At 30.9% G+C, this 17,457-nt stretch overlaps 1 protein-coding gene across 1 annotated transcript; it reads left to right on the top strand.

Annotated features, from left to right (window-relative positions):
* Positions 1-765: 765 nt before the first annotated feature.
* LOC107437599 (sorbitol dehydrogenase) lies at positions 766-11,331 on the top strand (the record flags this gene model as incomplete). The annotated part of the gene is given in 7 exon segments (XM_043043487.2): positions 766-799; positions 2,448-2,612; positions 4,271-4,430; positions 5,141-5,259; positions 7,616-7,681; positions 9,006-9,181; positions 10,579-11,331. Coding segments are annotated over 7 exon segments (999 nt in total), but the record flags the coding sequence as incomplete, so codon positions are not given.
* Between the last annotated feature and the right edge of the window lie 6,126 nt (positions 11,332-17,457).

Here is a 17,457-nt window from a genome sequence, read left to right as displayed (position 1 = left end):
ACCTCTGGGGGTACTGATCCAGGAGTTTCCTTGTCTTCTGGATTGGTTCAAAATTGCAAGGCTACGGAGTTGAACGTAAGTAGTCGTAAACCCATGAAATTGGGTCGGCTGTTCAACGACGGTTATAAAATAAAATAAAATAAAATAGACCCCCTCCTATAAAAGAACCAGAAAGAGATGGAAAGACTGCGTGGATAATGGGCCTGAAAGTGAAGAACCATCCTGAAAGTGAAGAACTGATGGAGATCAATTTCTGGGACAAGAGCAGATTGCGCAAAGCTTTCAATGAAGGCCCACAGAGGGCTGTCGTACCAGTGCTGCATATGAAGATGAACAAAAGCACTGAGTTAAAGTGCTATTATTTTACCACCGAAATCAATAAATTATTTTGCAATGATAAAATATATTTTTTCCCCACAAAAGTAATAATTTTACAAAACACTGACACTCCTTTAAATTGAATTCTCCTCGAATTCGAGTTTTGAAATAATTTTATTCGCAATTTAAATATCAGTATAATAAGATCTAAAAGCAAGGAAACTAAAACGAAAGGGTAAAAAAAAAAAAGCGAGGATAGAAAAACAAAAACAAAGAAACGAAAGTGAATACCAGCAGTGTATTTAAGCTTATGTCAAAAACTTTGATTATATAAAAACTATCAATAAACAAGAGCCCATGACTTTTATTCTTAAGCAAAAAAAATCATCACAAGTTCAATAAAATAAACAACAGCATATGACTAACGATAAATGTTTTTATTTTTAGGAAAACAGAGAAATTCCCGTTCCACGACCTAATGGTAAGAAAATATTAAATTTAAATCATCAAGACTCCAAATATGTATTTAGATAATATTTTTTTTTATAAATTTGTGTTTTAAAAATGGTTAGAATCATTCTTTTGATGGAAGAGTATTAAGTTAGATTAGATTTTCCTCTACTTCAGAAACATTTTAATGTATTTAATTCAATTAGATCCTAAAAGATAAGAGCAATACAGCTGAAAGCTAAATATATCAGAATCATTCTTTGATGAAAGAGTATAAAGTTAGATTACATTTTCCTCAGCTTCAGAAATATATTAATGAATTTAGTTCAATTAGATTTTAAAAGATAAGAGCAATACAGATGAAAGCTAAATATATCAGAATTCTTCTTTTGATTTAGGAGTATAAAGTTGTAGTACATTTTCCTCAGCTTCAGAAATATTTTAATGTATTTAGTTCAATTAGATCCTCAAAGATAAGAGCAATACATATATCAGAATTATTCTTTTGATGGAGGAGTATAAAGTTACTCGTAGATTACATTTTCCCCAGCTTCAGAAATACTTTAATGTATTTAGTTCAATTAAATCCAATTATTTATATTTTAATATATGAGGTAATAGTGCTAATGAGCTAATTTTAATATATGAGAAAACTAAATATATCAGAATCATTTTTTGATGGAAGAGTATAAAGTTGTACTAAATTTTCCTCAGCTTCAGAAATATTTCAATATAATTAGTTCAATTAGATCCTCAAGGATAAGAGCAATGCAAGTGAGAGATAAATATATCACTAGATTTTAAAAATTGTTGTCATAGTGTAACTTTAAAAAAATTAAACTCTAAGATTAATAAGTTTATGATAGTGAGCGGATATGATCATGAAATGAATTAAATCCCATTTCAAGAAAACTGGATGGGGAAAGTAAACTTTGGATAACCACAGGCTACTGCGCCACTGAGTTTAGCTTCAATCTCATTAATTTTATTATTTCGTTAGTTCAGCTTAATAAATTCACCCTTATATTTGTCGTTTTAAATTGTATTCAGAAATTTTATTGTTGTAAGGCTTTTTTGTATTCAATTTTTAGGACTTACAACACTGGTAGCTACGTGGGATCATTTGCTTAAAAAAATGACCACAAATTAAATAAGGTTTGGTTGTTAACATCGCACACTTATGCGATATAGCACTATAGTCAATCACCAAGATTCACTACTTATATAAGAGGTGGTCTGCGGTTCCTCATAATCATGATCCTAAGACTGGCACGTACTACACAAACACAATTCAGATCAGATGGCAGATGGTAGTAATTCACCGGTCTCCGCACCACGCTCTCCAACAACCCACCCGTGAACTATTATGACACTGAGATCACCATGGGCATTAGATTAGATTGAATTCTGAATTACCAAACTAGTAAAGCAGCAGGTGTGAAGTCAATTGCAAGAACAGCTTTAAATACTAAATTCTTAAGTAGAATTAAACTGTAGCATTGTATTGTACTGCAGATTGAGTGTAGCTAATTTATTGTATTGTAGTGCTTAACACTTTTTCATCAAACTTTTTTTTGAAGTAACATTAGAAAGGAAATTTCTCAAATTATCTTATATTTTTATTATTTACCGTTTGTGCTTATATCCAATAATTCATAAATGATTACATTAATTTTCAGAGGTTCTGCTTAAAGTTCACTATGTTGGTATCTGTGGCTCAGACATTCATTTGTGGAAAAAAGGAGGTTTTGGAGATTTTTTGGTGAAGGAAAACATAGTTTTGGGCCATGAAACAAGTGGAGTTGTAATTAAAACAGGCGATAAAGTCAAGCATTTAAAACCAGGTGAGCCTGATTTTATTCTCTTTTAATCTCTACTCTATAAAACTCAAACTCATTTTCCAATGACAAATTGATTGGAATTTTCTTTCGAATTTAGTACAGTCTTAAAATATTTTGCTGTAGGACATGAAATAACATGCGTTTTAACTATAAGAACAATCACAGCATGGAAAAGATAAAACATAAAGTTACATAGAATCGAAATCAGTCGAGTAATTTTCCAGAAATCAAGTTTTAAAAAATGCAGATACTTAAAATTCAATTCCTCTGGAACTTTTCGACCAATTCCTTTTTATTTTCGAATTTTTTAATAGAAACAATTTTTTTTTGTCGTATGCCTGTTTAGGCAGTGTGGGTGTGATTGTTTCTGTTTTTCAGTGGCGCCATCTATGGGCAGGAATTCGACTTCTGCACACGGCATTCACACAACCACAACCCGTTTATAGGGCGGGTCACATTCACACACATTCGCACACAAAGGAGAAAGGACATAGAACACACAGAGAGAGAAAGAAACATCCATACCATGTCCGGGATTCGAGCCCAGGACCTTTCTGTGGCAAGGACAGTTCCCTGCCCCCTACACAGGCCGGTCGGCAATAGAAACAATTGCATACAATGTTTAAAATTATTTAAAAAATTGTATACTTCAAAACTCAAAATTTTTTCTATGAATATTAAATAAAATAATCAAAAATAGTAAATGATTATTAAAAAAAAATTCTTGGAATTGTCTTCAAATAAACGAATTTTATAATTGTATGCAAAAATTTCTCAATTATCTTCAAAAGTTCCTGAGATATGGTGAAAGAGGTGTTCAAACTTTCGAACGCTCTGTTGACCAAACTATTTTGACCATATTTTCTAGATTCCGTCTATCTCCTATATTTAGGGGTTGAGAAATCGGAGTCTGTCGAAAAAAAGGTAACTTAAAACATCATCTGCACAAACTAATTAGTATATTGGAGGTCGCTCCCTCAAACCGTTCAAGTACGTGACGATCTGATTAAGTCATAAATTATTTAGTATGCTTCTTTCTTTCCTTCTTTTTTTGTGCCCTGCACATAAAATGCATACGAAAGTAAACGTATAATTTCGTATCTAATAATAAATTTAAAAGATAAATAGAATCCAAAACGTCATATATTTAAATAATTAATTTTTGAAAGAAATTGATTTTGTACTCGCAATCGTAAACGATGTTTACAGTCAAAATTTCGAAAAAAATGCTAGCTCAATAGAGAGATTAAAAATTTTTACCTCTCAAAGATATTTTAAAAGGTCATGCCATTTTAGATTTACCTTATGCATTTCGGCAGAAATTAATTTAATTATTTATCTCCTTATCGCAGTCATTTTTTGGTTGCTGAATCTTGATGTATTGGTGTGGGAAATTTTGAGAAAACTGAAAAGGTTTATGATTTAAAATTCCCAGAAATTGTAATCTGGACATATGATTAAACATATGTAACTTCCAATCTGTAAGTCAAATATAAATATGCAACATGAACTTCCAATGCCGAAACTTTGTGTGATTTCGATGAAAACACATTCGGGATATTTCCATTCGGTCTAAAGGTGATTTCTTCCAGTTTACCACAATTTCGTTTAACGTATTAAGCATTCTAACTTTCATTAACTTTCTTTAAATTGTATTTCAGGAGATAAAGTATGTGTAGAGCCCGGAGTTCCTTGCTCAAAATGTGAATTCTGTAAAAAAGGAAGGTATAATCTCTGCCCAACAACAAGATATGACGATCCAACAGCAGAATTCGGGTCGCTTTGCCGATATTACTGCCAAGATGCCGATTACTGCTTCAAGTAAATTTGTCCACGAAAACTTTTTTTGTCATTTACTATATAATGTATAAACTGGGTGCCTAATGATGCCCTTTCTAAGCATACTTTTTTAATTTTTGAATGTCTGCAGTTATAAGAGACCTATAAAATGGTTGCTAAGTGTGGTAAAGTGGTTCTACGCTACAGGTTAAGACGACTAATTGTGCCATCTGGTGTAAAACTGCGGAGATCGCGTTTTCATCTCGAAAACGGTAATTGGTAAATTGAACATAAGAAATTTTGTAAATCATCGCTTATTTGATACGTATGCGATCTTGTGGAAACTTATGTTAAAAAAATAATAACTAAATAAATAATAAAATTTTAAAAAATACATACATAAATCAATAAAACGTTTCACAAGTACGATGACAATCTTGCATCAGCACGTGTGTCATTAAAGTAGCATTCCACGCAGCGTGAGATTATCAAAACCTACACATTTGCTTCTTTTTTCGGTGATTTCAAAAGAAGAAAAAAACAGCTAGTTATCACAAATACCTGATACTTAGGGAATTGAGCTTGCATTAAAGTCCACAAGGTGTCTATAAATCTACGATTTTTAAAACTTAATAGCATCATATCTTATACAATTTTTTAAAAATAGAAACGTAAACTGTACAGTTTATCTATAGGTGGCCCTAAGAACCGTTCTACACCAAAACTTCACATTTTTTTCTCTCGCCATACAGGTTGCCAGACAACGTGAGTTTAGAGGAAGGTGCTTTAATAGAACCCCTTTCAGTTGCTGTATATGCTTGCCGAAGAGCTGAAGTCTCTGCTGGAAAAACCATTCTTATATGCGGAGCAGGTAAGGACCGGACATAGAGAAGGGCTACTGAGGCTTTAGCCAAATTTTTTTGAGCCCCATATAGGTCCTAAAATATGTGTCTAAAGTTTTTGAAAGAAACATCGATTTCGCAATTTTCTAAAAATTTGATAGACATTTTCAAACTCTCATTAGAATGATTAAAAATGTATTATATAATTTAAGTGTCAAATTTGGAAAATATAAAGCAAAGCTGGACTTGTTGTTTTCCTTCATCCTCATCCAATTGTACCCTTATTCGACTTCATAAGTTTATCGATTTTTTTCCCTTTTTTTCAAGCTAGGAATGCTTGGTTTTTCTTACAAACTTTCCGTAACCATCTGGATAACACTTAAAATTTTATGCTAATAATTTTCTGCTGATAATTTTGCACAATTATGACAAATTTAAAAAGAAGCAAAAAGCATTCTCGCAACAAACTGCCGTGGCCACGAAAATCATGGAGTTAATCTCCAGCATTATAGGGTTTTCGACTAGCGACTAGCGACTAGGGACGCTTCCCCATTTTGACCTCTGTTCAGAAGTACACGCATAAACAGTTCATAATAGGGACGAGCTCCTAGCCCCGTACAACGACATCTACAAGCATGAGTTCCTATTTGTGACAAACGGCATGTTTGTAAAAATGTGGTCTTTATTCTTCCCAAACTAGCTGGTACCTAACGATCTGAAGTTGCATGGGCTTCAAATCACTGCAGCAGATCAAAACAAAGTTCTTCACAATGATAGTTCAGTGCCTTAAGTACTGACATATCGCGGCTCAGCAAATTTAATAAAAACGAAAAATTAGAATTCGTTTCTTTTGACTTTTAAAATTTATATGTTTAATAGTTCAAACTACAAATTAACCTTGATAATTTCTTACAGAATGTTTCTGCAGACATAATCACAGAATCGTATTTTAATGTTTAATGCAAATTATTTAAAAAAGGAAAAAAAAAGCTTTTATTTTTCGAATATCTGTAAGACAAGTTTAGCCGGAAAGAAATTTTAAAGCAAGTTGCAACATTTCTGAATATCGGTAAGGTTTGGTTAATTTTGATATAGATAGGGGTAGATGTCCAATATACACATCAACGACAGACCCCATCACATCTTTATCCAATCCTGAGTAAGAAAATACGGCAACTCCAATGAATTTCAGGGTGTCTTGTAATCACCGTGAATAATGTGTACTTTTAGAATCATACATTTCACGGTTTGCGAACTAATGCTAAAGTCAGAAAAAAACGTTTTTGAACAAATCGGGAGAACAATTATCAAAAAGCAATTAAAGCAATAAAAGGTTCAAAATTATCCCAAAACTGGTTTATTTGTTCTGAACATATTAAACATCTTTGTCCGTTGTTGAGACAGCTTTGCTTTGTGCTTTACTCAACAAATAAAATTTTTTCTTAATATTTAAATTTAAAATATTCTTTGTTCTAATTAACCACGAAAATAATTAAATGAAATTTAGATAAGTTTTTGTTTTGTCTTCCGCTTAAATATTAATTCGTAATCTCTAATATAAATCCTAATAGTGTGAACATTAAGTTTTAATTTTTGCAAATTTTAAGGGTGTTTATTATGGAGTATTTCCCAAGCGCTTAACAACTATACACAGTAATTATACATAGCAAAAAAAGTAGTAATTCCATCAAACTATCATAATATTGAAATAATTATCATGAGCGGATCCGTGAGCGGATCCAATTCCCTTCTGGAACAAAATTTTCTTTTGCAAATCCGAAATTCAATACAAAGATACACTGGTGTTCAAACGTTTTGCATACTTTTACATTTACGTCTAGGGTAAAAGTATGTTTAACTTTTGGTGACGTGTGCTATTTCATGTCACGTCATGGAGACCACATAACATGTTTTTAACATAACATGTTACGCATTTAAATAGTTAATGCTACTTAAAATTTTTATATTGTTCCATAGTAAAATTTAAATTTTTTCGTTTAAACAATTGATGCTACCTAAAATTTATATATTGTTCCATGGTAAAGTTTAAACTTTTTCGTTTAAACAATTGATGCTACCTTAAATTTTTATATTGTTCCATTGTAAAGTTTAAACTTTTTCCTTTAAACAATTAATGCTACATAAATTTTTATATTGTTCCATTGTAAAGTTTAAACTGTTTTGTTTAAACAATTAATGCTGCCTTACATTTTTATATTGTTTCATTGTAAAGTTTAAACTTTTTCTTTCAAATCAATGCCTCTCTCATTTTATTTTTTCTTAGGATGGTTTTTCCTATTTTTGGCAAAATGATTTGGTAACTTACTTTTTATCGATTTTTAAATTTTTTTTCTTATGAATTTATGCTTGATTTGTATGCTTTAGGACCCATTGGATTAATGAATCTTTTGACTTGCAAAGCTATGGGAGCTTCTAAAATTTGTATGACAGGTGAGATATATTCATTTAAGACTAAATAAAAATGTATAAAAAAAAACCCTCTAAATTTGAACAATAAATGATTTGTTATTAAAATAATCCTTTACAAGCATATAATTTTTTTTGTCTACTTTGTCTAATTTTGAAAATGTATGAATGGGAAATTTTCATTTTATTATAAGCGCATTTTATTTCATTTTATTTTATAACCATCGTTGAACAGTCGACCCAATTGGTTGGGTTTACGACAACCAATGTTCAATACCATAGCTTTGTAATTTTAAATCAAATCCAGAAGACAAGGGAACTTCCGATCAAGTATTGGCAGAAATTTGCCTTTGTATTGTTTTTTTTTTGATGGAACTAACTCGCATTTGAGTAACATGGAGAGGAAAACCATGAAAACCTCTCACGGTTAGCCTGACGGAAGGGAGAATCAAACCCATAACCCGTGTAACATTGAAAATTATTGAAACAAAGTTTGTTTGGGGCATCGTATGCTCATTCTATTTAAGACTAAGCTGTAAATAATTTATTGTAAATTTTGGGAGAATTGAGTGTTATATTCGAAGGTTTCTATGTAATATTATGTTAAACCAGATTTATCAGACTTTTTTAGGCTAGCGGTTTTTGGAAAATATATCAAAATTTCACCATAGGTCAGAAAATTAGACATATTTTTTCATTTATATTTCTGTATACAATGTTTTCTTCTACTGAATATTCCAGAAATACTTAAATGGAGATAATACAAAGGGCCAAAATGCGGTTTAGTTTGTGAAGGTCAACTCTGAAAAAGTGTGACTTATCAGTTTAGTGATCAAGGCTTTTCCACATGACGTCATTTTATTAAAAGTACACATGACGTCATTTTGGTAATTAGTTAAAAAGAGTCATTATGACTTTTTTTAACTAATTACCAAAGAAAATAGATGATATTTCTTTTATGACAAAAAATTTATCAATGAAACTTTAGTGTCAGACATTGAAAACGCAGAGCATGGATTTTTAAAAGAGTTTTACGTGATGGCCATTTCTCATGTAAAATCTTGATGGAAATCTGATGAAACATTATCAAGATTAAAATAATTAAAAATCTTTTTACTTCCTGAACGAGACTGATTAGCATTCGTTTTTGAATAAGAACAGTCTTTCAATTGTATTTTAACTAAATAAACTATTTCTGTTGATTTTAATTCCATTTTTGCCAGTTTCTCCAAAATATTAATTTGAAAGTTTTTATGATTTTATTTTTGTAGATATTCTAAATGTTTTAAGTATAGTGGTCGCGCAACACCATGAAATTGCTAAATATCTTTGTATCATAATTTTTCAGACATTAGTGATGAACGATTGGTCACTGCTAAAAAGCTTGGAGCTATTTGTGGAATGAACGTCAAGAATATTGATAGTGAGCAAACTATGGAATGTATTCACAAATGTTTGGGTGGTCCACCTGACATTACTATGGAATGCAGTGGAGCAGAATCCAGCATCAATTTTGGTCTTAAAGTATGCAATAAATGACACTGGGAAACAATTTTTGTTTTATACAGCATTTTTTTAAACAGATTTTGCGTATTTTCACGGCGTTGATTTCAAATCTGCCATCGGTTTCTCTCGCCAAGCTACAGAGTTTTTTTTCCGTAGGGATTTTATATCTGATTTTTTTTTTGCTTCTAAAGCTACAAATTGCTTAACTAACATTTTAGTCCATTTTTTATCTAAATGTTTAAGTTTGTTCTTACTGTCATTAAGGCAGAGGGGGTGCGATTGTTCTTGTTATCCTGTGGCGCCATTTATGACCAAGAAATCGACTTCAGCTGCACCCATACGTCGCACCCTTTTATAGGGCGGATTCATTCATACATCCATTCATTCGTTCACGTATCGTAATTTTGACCTGCACTAGAGAACGATCAATCTCCTATTAAGCACCCCCAGAGGTATTGATTTGTTATCGGAACATGGAGGACTTTGTGACCCGACATATTTAACCTTGCACCAGTCGACATTTGCTCCACGGGAAATCTTCGGCCTGCTGGATTCGAACTCCCGTTCTCACAAGCGTGGGTCCAGCGCTCTGCCAACTGGACTATCCCGGCCAAATGTTTAAGTTTAAAAACGATACATCAAGTACGAAATCGCATGAGTGTTGCGACAAACTTTTAAGGAAGTTTAAGCATATTATCTCGACTACAATAGCATAAAAAACCCATACTCAGAAATGTTATAATATGCCGCTAGGGATGTTTCATTATTAGAGCATGTTCAGAAGCATGCGAAGAAACTGCTCAAAATAAGAAAGCGCTCCTAGCGGCTCTTAAAAACATTTCCACGGACATGGGTTCTTATTCAATTTTTATCTTGATCATGTTCTTTAATTTCCCTGAAAGTTTATTGCAATATTTACACTACCTCCTGTTATATATAACGTTTTTAAACTTGTACAATTAAAAAAAAATAGACTGAAAATGGCATTAAAAAACGTGTAGCCTGGAGGGAAAAACCGATAGCATATTTGAAATTTGCGATGAGAAAGTATCGAAGATCCGTTAAAAAATCTCACGCAACAGAAAGAAAAAATGTTCTCCTTTATTAGTAATCCATAAATATGTAAGCTTTTATGTATTGTTAATTTAATTTTCATTATATTTTTTTCAAGTATATTTTTCGGCAACTGGACAAAAAAAAAAAAAAAAAANAAAAAAAAAAAAAAAAAAAAAAAAAAAAAAAAAAAAAAAAAAAAGTAAAGGAATTTACGAAAATTAAACTTAATTAGACGATTTAATAATAGTTTATCCTAAATAATTTTTCATGTCGCTCACACGTGGTTAAGTACTTAGCATCTAGGGAAAAATTTTGATAGCATTAAAACACTGACTCTAAGCTCTTTGATTTCTTTGCAGGTAACTAAACCTGGAGGAGTATTATTGATGGTTGGAGTAGGCCCTCCCAGAATCAGTTTGAACTTGGTCGACTCATCATTTCGTGAAGTCGACATTCGTGGAGTTTACCGTTACGTGAATTGTTTTCCTGTGGCTCTGGAGCTGGTCTCGAGCGGAGCTATAGATTTGAAAACTCTGATCACCCATCGGTACAAATTAGAAGACGCTCTAAAGGCTTTTGAGACATTTCTAACTGCAAAAGATGGTGCCATCAAAGTTCTCATTAAGTGCTCTAAGTGACAATGCGATACCGTTAATTATCTCAATGACGACTGTGCCATCAAAATTCTCATTAAGTGCTGAAAGTAATAATGCGATACCGTTAATTATCACGATGAAGACTGTGCCATCAAATTTCTCATTAAGTGCTGAAAGTAATAATGCGATACCGTTAATTATCCCAATGAAGACTGTGCCATCAAAATTCTCATTAAGTGCTGAAAGTAATAATGCGATACCGTAAATTATCACGATGAAGACTGTGCCTTTACAATTTTCATTAAGTGCTCTAAGTAATTGAGAGAAACCTCTGATGATCACATTGAAGAAAAATGTTTACATCGTATTGATAATACTGACTTTAGTTAAAATCTTCATTTGTCACTTCGGTCACTAATCCAATAGTCACATAAATCACTTCGGTCTTGCAATCTTTATTTTGTACCTTTTGGCAATGTTTAGATATAAATAAATTTCTATATTTATTGCAATAAACCCTGTATGCTATATTTATTGGACAGTTTCAGACTCTAAAGAAATACTTTACATAGATTTAAACTTGATTTGATTGCTAATGTGTATTAAGTGGGTAAATACTTTATTTATGTCTAATTAGAGTTGCGCAATAGGCTATTGGCAACGGTTTGGTAAACATCCCTGAGAAAGATCCCGAGACATGCCATCACAATTTTGATCTTTTGCAGATCTTTTGCTCCTCCGCTTAGGTAACTTGACGACTTAAGTTTCCTATTTTTCGATTCTAAACTTGCCGGTAAATACATAAAACCACATAGAAAAAATTGCAAAAAGTAGAAACCAATAGTGATGTGTTGTGTTTTTGGAAAGAACTCATAAAATCTAATTCAACATTTTTTGACCAGTTGGAGTAGACATTAGTAATAGTACTCATAATTCAGTCCTATTTTAGGGATGGATATTAGTACTCATAAATCAGTCCTATTTTAGGGACGTTACAAAACATTCATCATATATAATTTCAGAAGTTATTTTTCAGACTTAAATTATTTTTCAGCATTCGTTTTCTTTAAATTTTCTTAATAACAGCTTATTTCAAATAATCGTTTAGTAATGTGGCCTTTTTATAAGTTCAGCAAAAAAGAAGCTTTTGGCAACGTCTGGAGAAAAAAACTTTCAGTTTAAATTTTTTAATTAATTAATTAATTCATTAAGAGTGCTTTAATTGATTTGATTGTAAGATTGCTTTTTCTTGGAATCTCAAATAACTCCAAGATTTTCTTTATTTTATCAAATTTTGCTTCAAATCCAAAAAATTTGCGAATTTTTAGATTTTTTTTAATTGAATAAAACCAATTAGTTTTCAGAAGATAATTAGTAATTTTACGATTTATTTCTCGATGATTAATAATAAGATGCAAATTATTTTAGAAAAACTTTGACTTGAGCAATGCGTTATAATAAGTATGGCATTGTTGTTATTAGCTTTTAAGTTATTTCAGACTCTCTAATATCTGAAAAATGTGATTGAATATTCAGACATTATAATGGAGCTATTGACTTAATAAATAAGTTGAATAGAAAATTATTTTTGGGACAAAATTGTTTATTTATTTTTAAAAAATTTCCGTTCCCGCAAAATTTATTAAATATACGGTTAAGTACATGGATTCCTAATGTAGAGTGCTCGATATTTTGCGAAAAATCTTAGATATTTTAGAAAATGAGTATCATATTATAAAATTCGAAATCAATAAATAATATCCTCATTACCTGATAGACGTGTTCCAACTTGTGTGGAAAGTTTAATGCAGCCTGTAATCAATGATGCTCACTTTACCACAATCATCATGTCGTTGGTCTCGAAATTCTGAGTCATGAGGGCTCAGGAGATAGAGCGGTCTCCAAGGTGTCTCAGGTTCGAATCCCAGGACTGGCTGGTTGATACGAATTCTGCTAGTGGCATGCATCGACAACAATGCTGACATAAAATATCCTCAGTGGTACATTCAGGTTCATAATCATGGATCATGCGTTATAAATCCTTTGTAGTCGGGCTAGACGAGTGAGTTCTCCGTGGTATATATAAAGCCAAGGGAGATTAATTCCATCAAAAAGTTCCCCATGGAGGCTAGATTGTCCCATTGGTTGATCCAGGAGCTCCTTTGTCCTTTAGGTTGGGTTCAAAATTAGGAAGGCTACGAATTGGAAAATTGAATGTTTGAAACTCAGAATTGGGTCGAAGGTTACAATCTGGCTATAATATGTAAAAATAATATTCTCATTCATCTTTTTCTTTGTAATTTCCTGTTTGCGAAAAATTGTACTTTTAGCTGTTTTCTTTACATAGAATGAATATCGCTCGGAAATTAACTTTAAAAAAAATGTTTTTTATTCTCACTACGCTGTAAAAAAATTTAAGTGTATTTATTAACACCGAAAATGGTGAAAATTACTTTACTCCAAATAACTAAAGAGAAAAACCAGAGATTGTTTCTCTCGATTTAATCAAACATTATGGACAGTTCTGGCTTTCGTGAAACACCAAAAATGTTCTTTTACACTTCTTTCATTGTAAAGTAGTTTGCACCATTTTTGGTGCTCAGTAGCACTAAAGTTTATCCTATTACATTGCGGTATAATACACAGTTCAATCTTCTTTACAATATCCACATTAGTTAAGGTTTTGGCTCTGTTCGGCAAAAGAGAGAGAGAATCAGAGGAAAGAAGAGCTCCCCTCTTTGAAATGCGCTATTTCTCATTATCATAGCAGCACAAGGCTTAAACTTTCTGGCCAGGTGTTCTTTATAAAGACAACCTATTGCGGGGAAAAGTGCTAGATAGTTTAAAATTTTGCCTATCATGATTAGGCATCAAAAAAATCTAAAGCATCATGTCAAATAATACTGAAAGCAGGCAATTTTTGTTTTTACAATGGGTTGGTTGAACTACTAAAATCGTGTTTTTCTTAACCAAATAACGTAAAATGGCAGTGAAGTGTAAGACAAAATAATAATTAATTAATAAAGAAACATGGAGTTATTTCAGCTTTATTAATTGTGTTGGTATATATGTTTTAGTTTTGTCCAAGATGGCGCAGTGCTTCAATTATTTAATTATTTATTGATTTTTTTTTCATTCTGTGCGAAAAACGAGTATTCAGCCAGTAATTTAATAATTTCTTCTTACATTTCAAATAGGATTTTTGTGTTTTATCTTTACCGTTGTAATAGTATGTCTTATTATAATTTGTTTTCTGGTACTGAGAGTTAAAAAGGACTAAAAAATTATGGACTCTTATCTGAAAAGTGTCGGTATGTCTTCGTAAAAAATAAAAATAAATTAATAAAGGAGTTAAGAAAATAAATGAATAAAACGAAATAAATGAATAAATAAATAAATAAATAAATAAATAAAATAAAATAAAATAAATAAATAATTAATTAAAAAAACAAAATTTGCTATAAAAAACTGTAGTTTTCATTATCTTGATGTAAAGTGCATAAAAAAATAATAATGAAAAAAAAAATTGAAATACCGAAATAATTTTTGATCTAATGATCGGATCTTTAAATTATGGCTCAGCGCTACTGATTCGAGGGGTTGACCTCAAATATACCAATTAAATGCATCTGAATTATGCCATTAAACTAGTGAGGATGATATTTTAAGTTACGAAATCGGACACAAAAACGTACTTTCTAAGAATAAACATACCTATTTTCGAGAGATTCGGATTTCTGATCCTCAAAATATAGGGGGTAGCCACAATCTGGGTAATAGGGTCATAATAGTTACGTCAGAAGAGCTGTCAAAAGTTTGAAATCCTTAATGTTAATTTTACTTTTCAAATGTTATATATAGCTCCTAGAAACTTCTAAGAAAATTGGAAAATTTTAGCACACAATTGTTAAGTTTTTTTATCCAAGTATTATTCCATACAAAAAATAATTTCTAGTAATTATTTATAATTTTTTATTGTCTTATTAATTAATTGTCGAGAAAGTTTTGAATTGTAAGGTATACAATATTTTGACATAATTTTAAAGAATTAATTTTGCCTGACAAAATTCGAAATTTGTGCGAAATGGATCGAATAGTTCCTGAGAAATCAAATTTTAAGTATCTGACTTTTTAAAAATTTGATTTCTCAGGATCTATTGGTAAATTCTGACTACTAGCATCAGAAGCAACTAACTCATTTTCCCTTTTATATTTGCTTTGAAGTTATTAATTATTTATTGACATTATGAATTACAGCGATTTCAAAACGACATGCATGCTTTAAACGCTTGACTGTCTATAGCAAAACAGAGTGAATGTTCACTTTTCTATTATGCTTCATTATTCTTTAGTATTGCTGTATAATTTGTTAGTTTTCGGAAGAAATTGTCTATATCTCTTAAGATAATTAATTAATTAGTTGGGTTTACTTAGTGGAACATGATTTAAGAATCAGTTTTTCATTTTACAAACTCATAAATGAACTTTTTTTTTGTTCTCGATAAAAAATTATTGAATTATTCTCCCTTCACTTACTCATTATTTTGTATGAAAAAAGGGATGAAGAAATTGTTTAAAATTCTGATTCTATTTCAATGTCACGGTTGATTGATATGGTGTTAAAATGTTTGTGAATCTTTGCCCTAATCACTTTGTGAGAAAAAGGACTCGTTCTTACAATGGAACTGGTTGACCGCGTAATTGAAAGCATCATACATCATGCTGAGGTTATGTGCTAGAGGTGATCATACACCTATACTGAGGGAACTTTTTTCTATTCCATACTGGCACATCTGATTTATTCATTTCATACATACTTTAATTTCTCTAACACTATAATTGTCTGGTAAATACTTTTTACGTTGCTTTATACATTATTATGTGTACGATTCACCATTCCTAAAAGAACAAACAAACCCCAGGCAGCAAAATGATATTATCTAGCATTAGAGAGACGCAATATAATACTGGCCTGCTAGAAAACGCCAGTCTTCTGTATCCCATCTTCTAATATTAGAGCTAATATTATATAACGTTAAATAGTGTTCAATCTAAGATTACTGAACTTTTAAAATTATCATCTATTCCATTATATTTGGTCCAGCGCCACTTTTTTGTGAATGGCTATACCATATTATTAATAAATAAACATTTATTTATGAAAGAAAACAATAAGTCAAATATTACTTAAAATATCATTTTTAGTAAATGCTATTTAATGCCAGAAAACGCAAGAAAATATTAGTGGCAGTTCGCGAACGATACAACTTGAAACTTTATCAACTGTTGAGTTGTAATTTCTCATGATTGTTTACATCGCCATATTGTTTGACCTAGAGGAATTCGTTTGACGTACTACGCAAACGACTTAAGGTATTTATAATTTAGTAATTTTTAGTAAACTTGATAAATTTCAATGATAGTTGCATGAAACATTATAGTATTTTCGTGGTCAGTATTTTTCTGTAGTTCAGCTGGAAAAATCAGCTGTAAATCAGCTAGAAAATTAATATATAGCACGATGTGTTAAAGAGGATAATGTTCCGGAAACAATCAGTGTACTTAATATTCCTGACCGCTTAATGAAAACTTTTAAGAATTAATCTAATGAATATATATCTAATAAAGTAAGTAAATATAATGAATCGTGGTCATTATTGACTATGAGTAGCTCTTGGCAAGCAAAATATACATTCATTAAAATACATTGATAGCCAAGGTCTAACTATAAATAATAAGTACAGAATATGCTTGTAAAGCAATGTTTCCTTAGTTATTGGTCTGTGACAGAATTTTTCTGCAACAATGAAAAAGATAAAAAATGATTGTCTGTTAACAAATATGCCTGGTTAAAACAATTAATAATATGTCACTTTTGGCTCAGTTAAAACCAATACATTGTGGTATGTTTAAAGTTTAATACAAACATCTTACAGTATTAAAATGTCATGTTTAAAGTATTGTAAAACAATGAATTAAACATTTTTATTTGAATTTTTTGAATATAGACCGATGCGTATATTTTTGATGCATCATTATTTATATTAATTCATAAATGTTTAAAAAAAAACAATAATATGATCTATTAAAAATGGTGTTTATGCTGAATGAAGAGCAAAGCTGGAAAATGACTACAATTTTTATTATGGAAGTTTAAAAAAAATATCTGAAATTTCTTGTTGGCTTCATATAAGCTTGTGCGATGTATTGAAATTTAAAGCCTTGAATTTGATATATTTTTGTATCAGAATATGCCTCAACGTTCATTCCAACTAAAAAGGAGACCTTAAAATTTAAAGTCTTAGTTAATGGTCTGGAATTTTATAATGTTTCAGCAGCCACTTTTCCTTAAAACCTAATGAGTTAGTGACCAATATCAATAGGTCCATATTATATAGGTACCAATATCAATAGGTCCATATAGGTCCATAAAGCCATATTTTGCAAACTTTTTTTTAAAAACACTTTTATTAAATAATATTTTTATTATATTTTGAAAACAAATTAAATGTGGCAAAATTTAGTTAAGCATACTGACTTTTAAAGACCGATATGAAAATATATATATACATTTTGGGGGGAGGAAGGGCAAAATATATGCAATGTATTGAAGAATTTTCCATCTACGTGTTTTTTTTTCAA

This window comes from Parasteatoda tepidariorum, chromosome 8, assembly GCF_043381705.1.
Source record: "Parasteatoda tepidariorum isolate YZ-2023 chromosome 8, CAS_Ptep_4.0, whole genome shotgun sequence".
In the NCBI taxonomy this organism is placed as follows: Eukaryota; Metazoa; Arthropoda; class Arachnida; order Araneae; family Theridiidae; genus Parasteatoda; species Parasteatoda tepidariorum.
Note: the sequence above shows the minus strand (reverse complement) of the source record. Positions and strands in the feature narration are given on the sequence as shown.